The following is a 16,701-nucleotide window of genomic DNA, read 5'->3' as shown; positions in this document are numbered from 1 at the left end:
GATTACATGAACTTATATTTTTAATTGATGAAGGTAACGAGTTATAAAGTTGTACTCCTTCGTATGTTATATTTTTTACACCGTAGTTAGTTCGCACTTTCGGCAGAACAAGTAGACTTGCTCGTCGAGTGTTACGCTTATTAATCTGTGATAACTTTAGAAACGATATGTTAGTGTTGATTTGTTTGTTGATGATTTTTCTAATTATAATGCATGTACTGTAGGTATATAGTTGATTAATAGTCATTATTTTAGTTTCACTGTAGATCTTGTCAGTACTCGTTAAATATGGATAATTGAATAAAGCTTTTACTACTTTATTTTGCTTGATCTGTAGCTCATTAAGTTTAGTTTTCGAAGCACTGCCCCAGACCTCAATCAGATATAGTAGATGTGATTTGATTAAAGAATTATAAATCGTATACCGTATTTGTTGAGGTAAACATCTGTTTATGTTGTGCAGTGAACCAATTAGTGAAGTAAGCTTATTTTTTAAATAGTCTATTTGTTCACTCCAAGTCAAATAATTGTTCATTCTCAGTCCAAGGTACTTTTCGTTGGTCTTGTGTTCTAAAGGTATGTTATTGATTGTTAGTAAATTGTGTATTGGTATAGCTTTATTTTTAGGTTTAAATATTATATAACATGTTTTAGTTGTATTTATTGTAAGTAAATTGTATTGGAACCATTCAAATAATTTATCTAGATCTTCCTGTGCCTGTATGATAATATCATGTATATTGGACCCAAAGTAGAATAAACATGTATCGTCTGCATATAATGTTAAATGACCATGCAGGCCTATCTCTGTAATGTTGTTAATATAAATAAGAAATAGTAGCGGACCCAACACAGACCCTTGTGGTACGCCGAAAGAGACTGATGCTGCCTTGCTTTCATAATTTTCTATTTTGACTACTTGTGATCTGTTATTTAGATATGATTTAAGTAAATTAAGTACGTTGCCTTTAATACCGATATTTTCTAGCTTGTGCAATAATATCTTATGACTTACTGTGTCGAATGCTTTTTTAAGGTCGATAAAAACCCCTAGAGCAATTTGCTTTTTATCAATGTTGATTTTTATTTTTGATGTAAGATCAATTACAGCAGCAGTTGTATTGCTCTTACTTCTAAAGCCATATTGCTTATCTGATATAAAGTTAAAAGAATTTAAATATTTAACCAATCGAGTGTAGATAATTTTTTCAAAAATTTTAGAGAGTACTGGCAGCACTGATACTGGGCGATAGTTACCGGGGTCTGTTTTGGATCCAGATTTATAAATTGGTGTCACCTTAGCAACTTTCAACGAGTCTGGGAATTCACCGTTGAGCATCAATATATTGAAACATTTAGCCAAAGGGTCACTTATAATGTGTTTTAAACATTTGATAGCTTTGGTGTTAATTTTATCTAAGCCAGTGCTTGAGTTTATGTCTAAATCTTCAATGATTTTACTTACCTCGTGTGAGTTGCATGGTTCTAGTTTTGATAGTTCAGGAATAAGTTTGTCTGTTTTAGTTATGAGATGTGTTGATATGTTATGGTAATGATCCGGTATTTGTTGTGCTAGTTTTGAGCCTATTGTAGAAAAGTATTGGTTAAAGATCTCACAGATTTCATTTGTATTGGTAATTAATTCAGAACCAAGAAGAAGTTTCGAAGGAGCACAACTTTGTTTAATTTTATTATTAGTTACATTATTTATAAGGGTCCACATTTTCTTTGGCTTCTTTAAGCAATTTTTGAAAAGGTTTAGATAGTAAGAATTTTTCGTATCTCTAATTTCTTTTGATAAAGTATATTTTTTCAGTTTGTACTTTTCTTCTAGAGATTTATTGTTAGGGTCTTTCTTATGCATTATCCATAAATTGTTCCTTTCTTTAATTCCATCCAAAATGTTTTTATTTATCCAATCTTTCTGGGGTGGATTAAGTACCTTAGTTTTAGTTTCTTTGTTATCCTTAATATATTGCTTTATTTTTTCTTCTAAAATGGTGTAATTATTAGTAGCATCTATGCATCTATCCGATTTTACCGATTTATATAATTTATCGTAGTTGATTACTTCGTAGCTTGTGCGTACTTTTCTGGGTGGTTTAAATTTATTTACTTTTATTTACTTGAAAGTATATTTGTTTATGATCAGACATTGGAGAATTAACAATAGCGAGATTAAAGTTGTTGTTGATTTAACAGTAAAAAACCGTCTAAATAGTTGTTAAACTCATGAACTATACCAATAGTGGACATAATAATGCCTCGTCAGTGATACTTAATTGGATAAACAACTTCTATATCGTTTTATGATCGGTCGAAGATTATTGCTCTTACTTAAAATAATAAATATCTCAAGGTTCGACATGCACTGCTCGAAGAGGTGGGGAAGCTAATTAAAATGTCTACAGATGTTAATAACTAAGAAAATTTTTATCCAAGCTCCACATCTTAGTGTTAATATTGTATTGCATATAACATACACATCTGTACACACACAATAACAAGCTACTTGCGCGAGAATCGTAATCATCGTGCGTGCATCGTAATGCACTCGCTCACTTATACGTGTCGAAGTATTACATGTATTTACTTTTCTTGATCTTACTAATTACGATGTAAACGTTGTATCATGTTCAAGAACACCAATATGACGTTATCGAATTATTCTCCTGTGTCATCGTACTCGATTAGCAATCAATGACCGATTATAGATTCGATTTACAAGACAAGATTTGATGGCGGAACACCAAGTCGTTACTAGACACTTCACTCATTTATGAACAAGATTGAATTTAATGAATTTATTAAATTACTAGCGGTCGCCTACGACTTCGTCAGCACAGAATAATAAAAAAGTAACCTAAGTTACTCCCGCACACCTAAGGTAACTTCCAGTAAAAGCCCTGTTAAAATCACCCGGCTGTTCCTGAGATTATCCGCAACAAACGCGTCCTGGTGGACAGACAGACAGACGAGGAAAATCTAATTTTATTTCAGGCGACGCTAATGAATCATGTTCGTAAAATATTTTTCCATAAGCCATTAGCTATGTAGCCATTCTACGCAATAAGAACCTATTTTGTATTAATATATGCTGTATCTCGCATTAAAATGCGTAATGCTCATCTTATTTTAAATTAAGTACTAACAAATATTTATAAATATGTGCAGATGCGCTTGACTTTACAACAGGTACATAAATTTGAATACATTAAGTTTCTGTCATTGTTTCAAATAGCGCATACAAATTTAATGAATCTTACAAATAGATTCGTTGTATACAAAACTCAGACAAAGGATAAATATTTAAAATGAACTTTACAAGCCGCGACAACAAAAATTAATATTTTTATGTTATAATTGATCGTAGTGAATTTATATGAAAATTATTCAATACATTACATGTTCAGAATAATTTTGATACATATAGGTACAGTCAAAGGATTAACTTCCCAAGGATCAAATGTCGCACAGAAAACTGTCACCATAAGACCTACAATTTAGCACGCATTAGCAAGCAAGGATATCTGAACCGGTGATAGAAGCACTGCTGTCACGGTTGATTCTGTCAGAATATATATACAACCTACTTAAACATAGAAGGGCCTAGGTACCCCTAACTTAGGGTAGGCTCCGAGCCCCTCAATGGGGACGAATAGTGAGCTGATGTTAAAACATAGAAAATTACATGAAAGAAAAAAATTACATGACGGCTAGAGTACAAAGAGGATCTTGTGACATTTATAGAGGTTGACAGGGGGACGCTAGTGAGGAGTCATAATTTAGTTTGTGTTAAACAAACCGGTTCATATAGCCTTGTCAGTCTATATGTGTATTGATTACTATGAGAATTGCTGCTTTTATAATAATTGCATTGTGAGATTTGTGAGCGTCAAATGATATTTTACCTAAGTAAGGGTAGGAAATAACCATTCCTGACTGTAATTGGAACGAAGTTCCTTATCGCGCGTTGTGAAAGGGGGCTAGATGGAAAAAATTCTTACGAAAAGTTGTCACGACACTTTTTGCTATAGTAAGTATGTTAACGACGAATGAGCGCTACTTCACCATGGCAACGACGTGACAATATATAACGAAAATTCATAGAAATAAAATGTACTTCTTGTGAAGACTTAAGTTTTTTATTCATAGAATAAACATTGGTTCCTTCGCTAATTAATCGAAAGGAACTTCGTTCCATCCGGGTGTCCCTTAACACCTCTCAAGTTTTTTTTAAATCCGATGGGAGTGAGCAGATTTAGCAACTAATATCTGTACATTTGGTAAAGAATTTTTATATCTACAATGACGCTAGACAAATTTGGAGTCGATAGATTTAAAAATATCTACTAAAGTAACCTCAAGGCTGAGGTAATAGATGGTAAGTGAAGTTATTTAAAAAAATAAAAAAGTAATGAGCTGCAATAAAAATAACGAGTTTTTTTAGTTTAATATTAAAATACGTGTGTATTAAATTACAATTGTTAAACACGTCACGATAGTTGATTGTTTTAAATACACCTTAGGAATAGAATATACATAGTTTCTTTTTTTTTACAATTTTGTAAGAATAGATATTTCATTCATTTAGGGTGAGCACTTGATGTATCTTTGTTGTATAAATACATGGCTATGTTTTCCAATTATTGCTAATTTAATGTCACAAGACAGATATCTATAATAAAAAAAATGACAGCCGAAATAGCATGAAAAAATTAATTAACTTGCAAAGGTCAAATACGTAAAAATAATATCTATTATAGAAAAAATGTAGGTAATTATCAGTAAGCAACTATATGTTAATTAAAGACGTTAGAAAAAACTTGTCTAGCGTCGATACGGTAGATGCAAATAAAAGCGATGTGCTCTTAACCTTTCCATAGGTCGGCCCATTCTTTATTTCGAGAAATTATAATTCAAGGTCGGTTCGCCTTTATGCCACACCCTGTGTAATTTGAGGGTCCATTACTAATAAGACGTGAAGGTTTGATCAATAACTCAATATAACACATTTGGTACCTTTATACAGCAAATACTATTAAAATAAATAATTTATAAATAACGCGTAGCGTGAAAGACTGTCTCCGGGTAGCATTTTAATTGTTCAGGCCAATTATTTTACTCAACCTTATAAAATAATACACCAAAACATATTAAACTTATAAAACATTCACAATAACTTTACGTATTCCATGTAAACTTTCATCACCTATTTCTTATTGTAGGTTTACACCCTTAAGGGAAAACTTTGATAAACTTTAAATGTCATATTAACGGCCTAAAAATAAGTTTCAATAAGCTGTAAAAATGACGATACTTCCATACAAGTTTTCATGCCCCCTTTCAACCCTTTTTTCGCATAAAAAGTAGCATATTATGTTTAAAGTACGAATCAAATCATTCACTGTAATCGATGTTTTAAGCAGCTCATCTTACTATGAAGCTAATATTGATAGCCGTCAATTAATGTGGCTTATTAAATGGGCCCACCTATGTTTATATTATGAGTCAATACAAAAAAATATTCAATGAGTTTGAGAGTTAATCAACATAAAAAAATCCACGCTACTTTAAATAACCTTAGTCGAATGTTTCACTTAAACCTTCGTTTGCATTAAAATCATCGTGAATTTTTTACAAGTCTTCGATACTTGTAAAATCCAGTTCACCTTACTGACCTTAAACATCATTGTGATCAATAAAAATATCATCAGGTGTATGGTCAAGGGAAAAGTAATGAGAAATGAAAAACGACACCGCCATTTAATCTTGGACGAGAATTTATACTAATTACTTATTTTCATATCGTATAACCGAAACAAAATGGTATGGAATACACCTATTTTGCTAATTAATTTGTGCTAGGGATGTTAAAATAATAATCGATTATGAAAAAATCGATTATTATAAGATTTTTTACGATTTTTATGGAACGATTATTTTTTTTACAAAAATCGATTTTTTAAAAATCGATTATATAATTTATTCGATTTTTCTAAAAGCGCTATCGATGAGATATTTCACGCCCTGCGACATATGATACGATAAACAAGTTCATTGCAAATTGTTGTAAATGAACGAGTCAGTTTAATATATTTTTATATTCTAATACTTATGCCTTCTAATATTAAATTAAATAAGAAAACAACTCTGTCTGTCTCGCTTTTATGCTAAAACTACTGAACCGATTTAAATTAAATTTGGTACAAAGATAGTCTAGATCTAGAGCCTGAAGAAAGGACATGGGCTACTTATTAAATAGAAATAGAATAGAATTCAATGAAATAATAAAAAAAGGATTTTCATGTGATTGAAAGAGAATTTTTAATTTTGAAAAAATTAGAAGCTTGAAACTTATTTTTAGTCTGTTAATTTGATATAAATAAATATGACATTTTAAATTTGTAAAAGTTACCCTCTAGGGAGCAAAATAACAATAGGGAATAGGACTTAAAAGTTTGTATGGAAAAATATAAGGTTTATGAGAATGTTTTGTATGTTTAATATGTTTTGATGTAATTTTTTTTAATGTTAAGTAAAATAATTAGCCTAAATAATTAAAATGCTACCCGAAAAAAGTATTTCACGCGGAAGAAGTCATTAGCACAGCTAGTTTATCTTATTTGTGATTATTAATATTTTTTTTAGTGTTTAAATGAATGTTTAAGAAATTATTTGTTTCATATTTTCGTTTTTAAAATCATAAGTTTGTTGTTTTGTTTTACTACATTTACTTAATTTTTATTTTATTTTATAAAATTTTTTATTGCAATAAGTGCCAAGGAAATAATATATTGTATTTCTATATTTTCCCTGTATTTTAATTTTTTTTTATAAAAATCGACTAAAATCGATTATTTTTTATTTGAAAATCGATTAATCGACAAATCGATTTTTATCATCAACTGTAAAAATCGATATTCGAAAAATCGATTTTTAACTCAATGTTAACATCCCTAATTTGTGCTCTAAATATATATCTTTACTATTTATATTTTGAGAATTTACATTATCTTATATTGACAGTTGTCTAGAATAATAGTTGAGTTGTACAAACTCGAATTAGTACTTAATATTTTTCTAGCTGGCTGTTCGGCTAGTGTTAAGCTCTAAAAGTTTCAAGAGTTATATTGAATTTAGGATTAATTTAATAATAATCAGACAGGTTATTTTCCCACTTAGTTTAAAACCTACTAAAAGTGCAATATTTTAATAATAATAATAATAAACTCATTTAATCCAAAAATTTAATTTACGATAAAATGTACACTTTATTACTTGTATTACTTCTTATTCTAAAACGGCGATTCTCCTTCATTGGTTTTTTCAACGGTCAACGGTCATTTGAAGTCAATATGACCTTTTATTATTACGACGTCTACCTCGGTATTAATTTGGTTTATTTTTCATACGGATACAAGTTTTACACTTGTCCTTCTTCGTAATAGTAATGTTGTATTATGCAAATTCTTAAACAAACACTGGTATCGATATATATTTTTTTTTTCATCACAAGAAACACAAGGACATAGTTTTGACTTGGCCGCAACATTTGTACCAACAACTAAGACAAATACGTTTTTTTTTAATTTATGGTAAATTCTTTACCAAGAAATAATGCTTTTTATATAAATAGGTGGCAAAAAAGCAATGGACCGTTAATGAAAAAAGTTACCGATGCCCACGAACATCGGCAAAACCACAGATGGGTTGGCTTAAACGAGAGAGCCATTAACCAGATAAACAATAACACTTCTTGAATTTATCCATTTTTTTTTTTAAATATACATTACGTCCAGATGTTGTCTACCTAGTAAGAACCTACCATGTAAAACTATGATTTTGAAATATTAGCCGGCTACAAGTTTTTTTTCTTTTAAAATAAAAGACAGAAAATCCTAGATTTATCATTATCTATTTAATTTCTTGCTTCCTTAAAATGCAACCAAGCGACATCTGGCACCAACAGCTAGTCGATAAAACAACACCAAAAAATTACTACATTTAAAAAAAATCATGTCACGATTCCTTAAAAATGGATACAACCCTAGAACGTAGAAGCAGTCAGAAATTAAATATTGGGCGAGCCTATCTGCCATTATTATCATAATCTATTATGCGTAATGAAACCTAATAACGCTAAATCAAATTGGCCGCATACCAAATAAGATGTTCATTTTTAAACTATGCTTTTAAATAAATCTTACCATTGCACCTATTTGTGTTGATACACAAATCGTACGAGTAATAGGGTTAATATTATCATTAAGAGTATAAAGCAATAAAAAAAAACAAATACATTTATTCATTTATTTTAAACACATTATAAACACATATTTAAACAATTTTGTTGTACTAAGTTACCAAGTCAAACGCATTACGTGATCAGTCTTTCTTTTAGACGACTTTATGAATCCTAGGAATTGAAGCTCTGCTACGGCGCGACTAAATCGAGCTCTGGAATAAAAAAAAATTACAAACCTATTTAATAAGTCATTGCTTAATGTACTTCATTAAAGTGTTTAGGCAGAGGAAACTGACGGCTACAAAATATCGTATATTGTAAGTAGGGATTCAGCTTCAGCGATATCTTTTCAAATATACGAAGTCTGTTAGGCAATGGTAGTTACATCCATCATGAATTCTTATAAATCAATACATATTAATAAGATTTGAGCGTCTATTATATCGAGAAAAAAAATCATATTTTGTGCACGTGATGTATTTGTGTTTCTGATAAGAAATATCAATTTTTAAATTTTTGTCTTTATGTTCGCCAGACCGTGTTTGTACCAGACAAGTGATGCACGACGCCATATTACTACTAATTTTTTTAGGGCTATTTTTTTTAATTCTACGCTGATAAAGTCGCGGGCAGCGGCTAGTTATAAAATAAATTATAAGAAATTTGCATTCACTTATCCTTGCGAATAAAGCATGTAACAATTAGCAAATAAAAAGTAGTACACAAAGCAGACGCGCGAAGTGTCATGGCCGCTGTCCACTTAGCAATCGCTCATGTCGCAAATCAAATATTGCTTCCAACAGAGATTCGAACCCGGAACAAGGACATTTAAAAAAAATAATGCAGTAAAAAATAGCACAAATACAATTCTGAAATTTGCTTGCAATTTTTTGTTAGCCTAAATACTTGGCCGATTTCACATTCTCGGTCAGTCGACCTATAACACTTTGAAATGCAAAAAGTACTTGAGGTATCAAAATAATAAAAACATATTTTAGATTCAACCGACTATTGAAAATAAAGATAGACAACAAGTCCTTAATATTATACAATAGAGAACTAGCAGGAAATTTCAAGCGCAACTTCCACAGGAGATACGATAATTGTAAACGACAGTAATATGACGTCACACCAGAAAGGAGAAAAGATGTCAACATCTTTTTTCTTTCTCCTTTCTGGTGTGACGGAAGAAAAGCGAATATTTTGCTCTGATTAATAGTATCAAATACTTTTACAATCGAATCTGGATAATGCTGAAACCACTATAAGTGAGTCATTGTCCGTACCCGACAGACGACTTCCATAAACGGAAACTCAGGTTTGAGAGAAACCTATATATTTTAGACAATACTATTAGGTTTGATTTGATTATCATCCCTATCCCCCTCTATCTATATTTCTCATTCTATCTCTATGGCATCTCAGCCCCTCTATATCCCTACCAATAAATCCAACTTATTTATGTTTATATAAGGAACCGTACAGGCAAAGTACCGACATCAGTCTTCTGCAAACATTAAAAAGTCTCTATTGTTAAATACTCACTGTACAGTAGGGTCTTGATGCGCTTGGTCATCTTCAGTGGGGTTAACTATAGCGGCGAAGGCCTGCAGCCAGTCGTACAGGTTGATGTGTTTCCCGCACTCTCTATGAAGCTTGTACGTCAGAGAGACGTCGGGTAACGTGTCAGACACGCTCTCCGGTGACGGCAGGATACAGCATTTACACTACGATGTTAACTTTCACTTTTAACATTGGTAGACGCAAGCTACGACAACATCTGTTGTATGACCGGTGAAATACAAAGACCACACAGAAGACAGGCGTCAAGTGGAAGCAATTATGTATATCGTTTGATGAACATGCGTGTCGTATTGGTGCCGGCCTCATTTTAGTCTCCTTTCCCTTCCCACACTTATAAGGAAAGATTGGAAAGGGGAACTGGATTTAACGGAGGAGAGGACATATAGGAAAGGGAATTATTCTCTTTCTGTATGTCCTCTCCTCCGTCGATTAAAAGTAGACATCGCATCTGTAATTGCGGATGTCTATGGGGAGCGGCCGGTCCATTTACGGCGTATTCATGTGTGCGCTTGCTTGTTTGCCACCTTGTTATAAAAAAAACTAACTGACTCACAGACGTTAGATGATAGGCGTTAGATTTGGTATTCAAATCCTACATTAAGGATCTATCCTATTTAAACTACGCTAAGTACATGGAGAAATAAATATCAATACAGATTATGATAATTAGAAAAAAATTCATTCGATTCCAATATATACGTAAAAAAAAACTATTACTATAAAAGATAAGGTATGTAAAAGAAAAACATTGTTCTTTTTTACCTGTAAATAATAAACGGGGTTGCTTAATGCGGTGTGTATGGCACCTCTTGGAGAGCCAACAATCTGCTTTTTAACATTGGCGACATCGCTGAAGAACAAAACCTCGTGGAATGTCTGCGCGTGCGGCGGCTGCAGGGCTTTAGCGAACACCTCCTCCAAGTAACTCACAAACCTAGATCTTATCATTTCATACTCTGACTGCACACGCTCCACTCTTGTTGCCCGAAGTAGCTTCTAAAGGAACATCAGAAAATTCATAAATCTACTATAAGGTAGAAGTAAAGTGAAGTGTCTGTATGTAATATAGAGAAAAAAAGTTATGCTTCGTACATGTGATGTATTTGCGTTCCTGATTACGAAAAAACAAATTTTAACATTTTTGTATATCTATTCGCAAGGTCTCGTTTGCTGAGGATAATCTCCGGAACGGCTGGACCAATTTTGAAAGGAAAATAGCTGATGCATGCGAGCATATTATAGTTTTATTATTTATCCTACGCTGACGAATTGCAGGCGACCGCTAGTAAAACATGATACTAAATCAAATGGCTATTGAAATTCACTTTTTTAACTACAGAAATTACTTATCAGTAATGTACATTACATACCTCCTTTAATTTATATCTATCCCCGGGTACGGCCTCTGTTTTAATTTCTGTGTCTTCATCTCCATCGGTTAACAATGTAGCTTGGTTGTTAGCACTTTCTATTTGTCTTAAAAACATCAATAAATGTATCCTTATTGTTTTCATTAATGATTCACCGATAGTATTTACAGATATATCATTCTGATTGTTCTTAACTGGTGTAGAACGAAGTGCTTTCATCGGAGAGGTAATTTGTAAACAAGTATTTACTGATTTCAAAGCATCTTTTATGGTATCTACTAATTTATATTGTGATTGAAAATTTATTAATTGCATACATTCGCGAAAAGCTTGAGTACCGGTTATGTTTTCGACAGCACACTTTGAATATATTTCACGAACCTGAAACAAAATATTAGCAAAGTAAATGATTTGAAAAATCACGGTGTTTTATTATTAGGCGTTACCTTACTAATAAGACTGAATTAAAAAGCCAAAAGGTCACTACGAAAAACATAATGCTAAAATCAATATAATTGAAAAGTACTTACCGATTTTCCTAAAATATTCTTTGGTAAATCTTTTATAAAGACAAACAATAATCTAATACATGAATAAAAACTAAACAAGTAGTCGTGAAGTTCGTGCATTTTTTTGCACAATATTTCTCTGAAGAAATTATCATCTTCGAAAAGTTTAATTTTTATTTTGCAATTCTGTTCCTCTAGATACGGTCTAAAAGACAACAATTGTCTGACACTTTCCAAGTCGTGCGAAGACAAAGCCGCAACAGCGCTATCTATGTCTTGTCGGGCACAACAAAGTATCTTAATATTGTCTCCATAGAAGTGATCCATCATACAGTACTGAAATATAAGAAAATAACCTCAATACTTTGGCTATGAAATACTTCTAGTTACTAAGTTTGATATGATGGATACAGTCAAAACCGTTTATAGCGACATCGTTTAGAACAACATACCGGTTAAATTGACCAAAATAAAAGGTCCTGGCTGAATGTTATATACATATCTTTCCTATTAATACCTGTCACCGGTTGTTACAACTATCGGTTTTTACGACTCAATATGAGTAGTCCCTTCGATGTCGTTATAACAGATTTTGACTGTAATTAAAAAATGTTAAGTTGTGAGTCGACTCAGTCCAACTCGAAACCTATACATTGTATATTAATTAAATTAAATACTAACCTTTATACTTTGTAAAAGTCCAGCAACTGAGAAATCATAGAATAGAAACACATCAGTCAACAATTCAAATGCTTTTCCCGAAAGATGGAAAGGACTTGTGTGTGTTAGGAAGATATTTTCTAATACCTGAAAATTATTTAACATAGCAAGTCAACAAAAACATAAATTATACTGCATGAAGTGACTAGATGTACTGCGCTGAGGAATACTTATTAAAAATTAAGAGCAATTATCAATTAAAATAAGATTATTAACAATAGAGGGGATTAGATTATTAAAAATATTTTAATTTGCCTAAAATACTTACTTGATTCATATAAACTGGTGATGAATGAGAGTGGAAAACCTTCATGAGTAATTTTGAAGATACATGGTATGGAAACGACTTATGTAATGCGGAAACAGATGTTGCTACTCCAAAAACTAGGACTATAGGCAGTTTAGATATATACGAACTAAAATTAAACAAAAAAAAATTAAAAGTAATTAAATTACTAAAAAAAACAACAAAAGGTTGAATAAAATAATTGATAAATAAATAGTTAAACTACACAAAAAAAAGTAAAACAACAACTAAAGCATATCATCCCATCTATGCTAAAAAAAACCTAAATGCAAATAAAGATATCAACTTACCTAACAATCATAACAAAATCTTGCAAAACATTACAATGAAAACTCTCAAAGTCAGGTATAATGATAATAAGGGGCTTTTTTGTGTTAACTTTTTTTTTCTTATTTGGTGAATTATTAACACATGCATTTTGATACCAATTGTGCAAAGACTTCATTGTACACTGATTTTTCTTCAACTTTGGCAATTTAAATTCCATACTGTCGTCAATATTCTCATTCTCTGAATGATCCTAAAATCACAAACCAATATTCTTTTAATACTTCAAATTCAAAGCATTTGACAAACACTTCAAGTTAAATTTCTACAATATTTCTTTTTTTTATTATTCAGTATTAAAAGTGCAATGAAATTAATAAAACATTGTAAATAAATACTATAACTAACCAACATGCCTTGTCCATTTATCAATTGCCAAACAACATTTTCCACAAGTAACTTGGTTGTTGATCCATCTTGTGAATGAGTCATAGCAATGTGTGGTGTTACATTTTGTCTAAAATTAATATTTAGTATTTCAGTAAATTTCAAAAAATCAGGAAGAAAAGAAAAGTAAGCGATGTCTAAAAAAATCAAAAAACTTAAATGAAATTGGACAGGACACATAATGAGGACAAATAAAGATAAATGGACCAGAGAAGTAATGGAATGGTACCCCAGAAATGGGAAAAGACAAAGAGGATGTCAAGTAAAGAGATGGGAAGATGATCTACCGAAGGGGTGGAGAAGATTAGCCCGGGACAGGGAAGTGTGGAAGAATCTCGGGGAGGCCTATGCAAGGCCTACGAAGGACAACCTGACAAGGAAACTGGATGCTGAAAATTTTGTTATGTACTTATAATTGTTTTGTTTTAGTTTTATATAAGATAATAATTTAAGTAAAAAAAAATGTTCTGGTCAGTGAATAAAGGCTTATCTATCTATCTATCTATTTCAGTAAATTAGTTATACACAAATAAATTCAGTACAAGCAATTTCTCACTGGATGCAGTGCCACACAAACTTTATGGTGACTCAGATCATAACATGAAACACTATAGTTTTTAATTGGATACTTGTCATTACACATTTCCCACCTACACCACATTGAAAGCCTAGTATGTTGTCTACTCAATACACCCACAGCTAGGGATTCCAGCCTACCCTAAGGTAAGGGTGACTAAACCTTAGTCAATTATGGTTGCAATTGGTTGCAATAAACATAAAAACCTTTAAAAAAATACCTTATTAAATTAATGAGAGCATTAAACTGGGAGACATGGTCTGGTTGATTGACTCCAGTTATTAGTGTTGCAGTGGGTATAACTCCTTCTATTGATCCAAAATAATTATTCATATGATGAAACTCTATGTAATCAACAATATCATTCAGTAATGTACTATAGGTTTGATGATGCAGTTCCTGGAACAAGGAATATGAAAATTTATAAGTAATAACAAATATATATAAAAAATAATGGAGGATTAACTCTACTGTACAAATGTTTTCAAAAATCTTGCAATCCATTACTGTGTGAAACTCACTTTGCAAAACGCAATTTTAGGTGTAGCAATGTATCGGGATGAAACTGTGCAGTGCACCGATGACCTTGGGCTACCAAGATATTTGCAAAAACCGATAACTGCTTTAATATATTTAATGACATCAAATTACTTGCAGAGTTAATTTGCATTCAATATCAATTCTGGATCATTTTTTTTTTGTGTTAAAATGGATTATTTTACCTTTATATTAACTTCGAACAAATTCCAGGTCTGTTGGAAACAGTTGTACCAGGGCTCTTTTCTAAACCGAGATTGAACCCACACTTTAGGTTTGTGTTTAGCTTTTAAACTTTTCTTGAATCCATTTTTAAATAAAAATACACCCTGAAAATGCTTTGAAATTTGAGACTTAACTGTATAAATTTATAAATTATTCAGCATTATAAAAAGTTATACCTTTGATACAGATATCGTTTCATCTTTATCCATATTTAAATAAAACTATGTGGTCAATTCAAAAAATTGATTTTTTTGGCGCATGTAGTCAAGATAGATTTAATAAGTACACAATTTCGTTAAAAAAATCTTTAAGCCCGATGGTTCAGAGTTCACATACGACGTTAAGTAAAGAAGTTAAAAAATATTGTATTATATTTCAACGTTTTAAGGCAATTCAAAAACAATTTTAAAGTTCGAATTCTGAATTTACTCTATTTAGTACTCAACACTCATACTTTAATACTCTATTGGCAATGGATTTAACATAGGGATGGGCGTTGATTCACCAACTAGTTGAATAGCTGTTGATCATCCTTCAAAGTTTCACCCATTCACCCATTCATTTTTTAAAAAAAAATAACAAGTTGAATTAAACGTTCATTTGTATGAAAATCACTAGTTTCTTTCTTTTCTTCGCCAGAGTTCGGGTTTATTGAATGTATGATTAACAAGGGTACAAAACTAGTTTTTGACTAGTTGAAAAAAACAAATTAACCGTTTCCATGAAAATCAAAACCAGATCATTCCTATTTGACATTGACACTACAAGTTTTCAATTTTTTAACGGTCGTCGGGGGTTATGGTCACACCGGGATCAAAGGCAGGCTAAATCTTTTTTTCTGTGATTGAGATTTTATTCTAAAATAATAAATTGTTTCAACATAATATTAAAGTTTATTGAGTTTAAATTAAAGATTAAAAAAAATATGTAAAACCTTCATGATCTTGTGACACTTTTTATCATTTACAGGAAGGCGCCAGTGAGCTGTTATAATTTTGGTTTAACATATGCCCACCGGGTCAGATATCCTTGTCGATGAATAGATCTAATTAAAGTTCTAATCAATAGGTTTAATTAATCGGCTTGCCGCTTCCATTGTGGTGGAAACGAGGACTGCGTCACAAACTCCGGCGCTATGCTTGGCTTGACAACTATAACGGCGGGGTTTAGAAGAGCATGTTGGGTCGGATCTGTCTCTGCCTGCTCTTACAGCAATGCTAAGCAGGACTGCAGCGTGGAGAGTGGCTTCCTTTTGCGAGGCCGTTTTGCAGATAAAAGAAACGTCTGAACGAGCTCGAGAGAGGGCAAATCCCGCTCGGGGACGTCACAGACGACGTCGAAATGATCCGAGCTGACGTGATGCTACCATGATTGACTATTAGGGTCTCTGGTGCTTAGGGTAGGAGCTCTAAGCACCAACAGAGGGGCTCGTTAGCGCTGTGGGCGACCACCGTGGGATTTTAGTCGGTGCAACCCCGACGTATAAGGATTTACATTATGCGTAAGCGTAAGGCCCACGTTAAAAAAGGTCTAATTATAGTTATTGAAAACTCACCGTAACAATGAAAAAACTGGCAACTGAGCAGTTTTTCTCTTTACACGTTAGTTTTATCATTCAGATCTAATGAAATTTTGATTAGATCGTCAGTCAAATTGCACGGTTGTAGTTCTCAGATTTTTCTACACACGTGAGTTTTAACTGAGCAGTTCGACTATTCAGTTTAAACTAAGGTGCTTGAAGCGATATTGCCCCAACCCACTTCGTTATAATTCTTCTAAACTTATGAATGCTTATGTTGTGAATACGTCACATCACCATATCTGTCAGTGTCAGCTGTCATTATGTTTATTTTTATTTTTGGTATATTTTAATTACCTACTTTTAGTAAGCAAAAGTATAATTATTAAAA

General features: G+C 32.1%; 1 protein-coding gene across 1 annotated transcript; it reads right to left on the bottom strand.

The window, feature by feature from the left end:
* Positions 1-8,357: 8,357 nt before the first annotated feature.
* LOC106714828 (origin recognition complex subunit 3) lies at positions 8,358-15,222 on the bottom strand. The gene is made up of 12 exons (XM_014507944.2): positions 14,968-15,222; positions 14,752-14,895; positions 14,250-14,428; positions 13,414-13,522; positions 13,029-13,258; positions 12,700-12,847; positions 12,393-12,518; positions 11,733-12,047; positions 11,203-11,583; positions 10,595-10,828; positions 9,794-9,975; positions 8,358-8,460 (listed from the first exon to the last, which is right to left on the bottom strand). The coding sequence occupies exons 1-12, from the start codon at positions 14,998-15,000 to the stop codon at positions 8,364-8,366; spliced, it is 2,178 nt and encodes a 725-aa protein (XP_014363430.2). The 5' UTR covers positions 15,001-15,222; the 3' UTR covers positions 8,358-8,363.
* Between the last annotated feature and the right edge of the window lie 1,479 nt (positions 15,223-16,701).

This window comes from Papilio machaon, chromosome 6, assembly GCF_912999745.1.
Source record: "Papilio machaon chromosome 6, ilPapMach1.1, whole genome shotgun sequence".
Taxonomy (NCBI): Eukaryota; Metazoa; Arthropoda; class Insecta; order Lepidoptera; family Papilionidae; genus Papilio; species Papilio machaon.
Note: the sequence above shows the minus strand (reverse complement) of the source record. Positions and strands in the feature narration are given on the sequence as shown.

Bases quoted from the DNA above. Each gene is read 5' to 3' on its own strand.
- LOC106714828 (XM_014507944.2), bottom strand. From the start codon at position 15,000: ATGGATAAAGATGAAACGATATCTGTATCAAAG. The intron at 13,523-14,249 runs GTATTTTTTTAA...TATTAATTTTAG, and splicing joins GCTCTCATTAATTTAATAAG to ACAAAATGTAACACCACACA. The intron at 12,048-12,392 runs GTTAGTATTTAA...CTTATATTTCAG, and splicing joins GACTTTTACAAAGTATAAAG to TACTGTATGATGGATCACTT.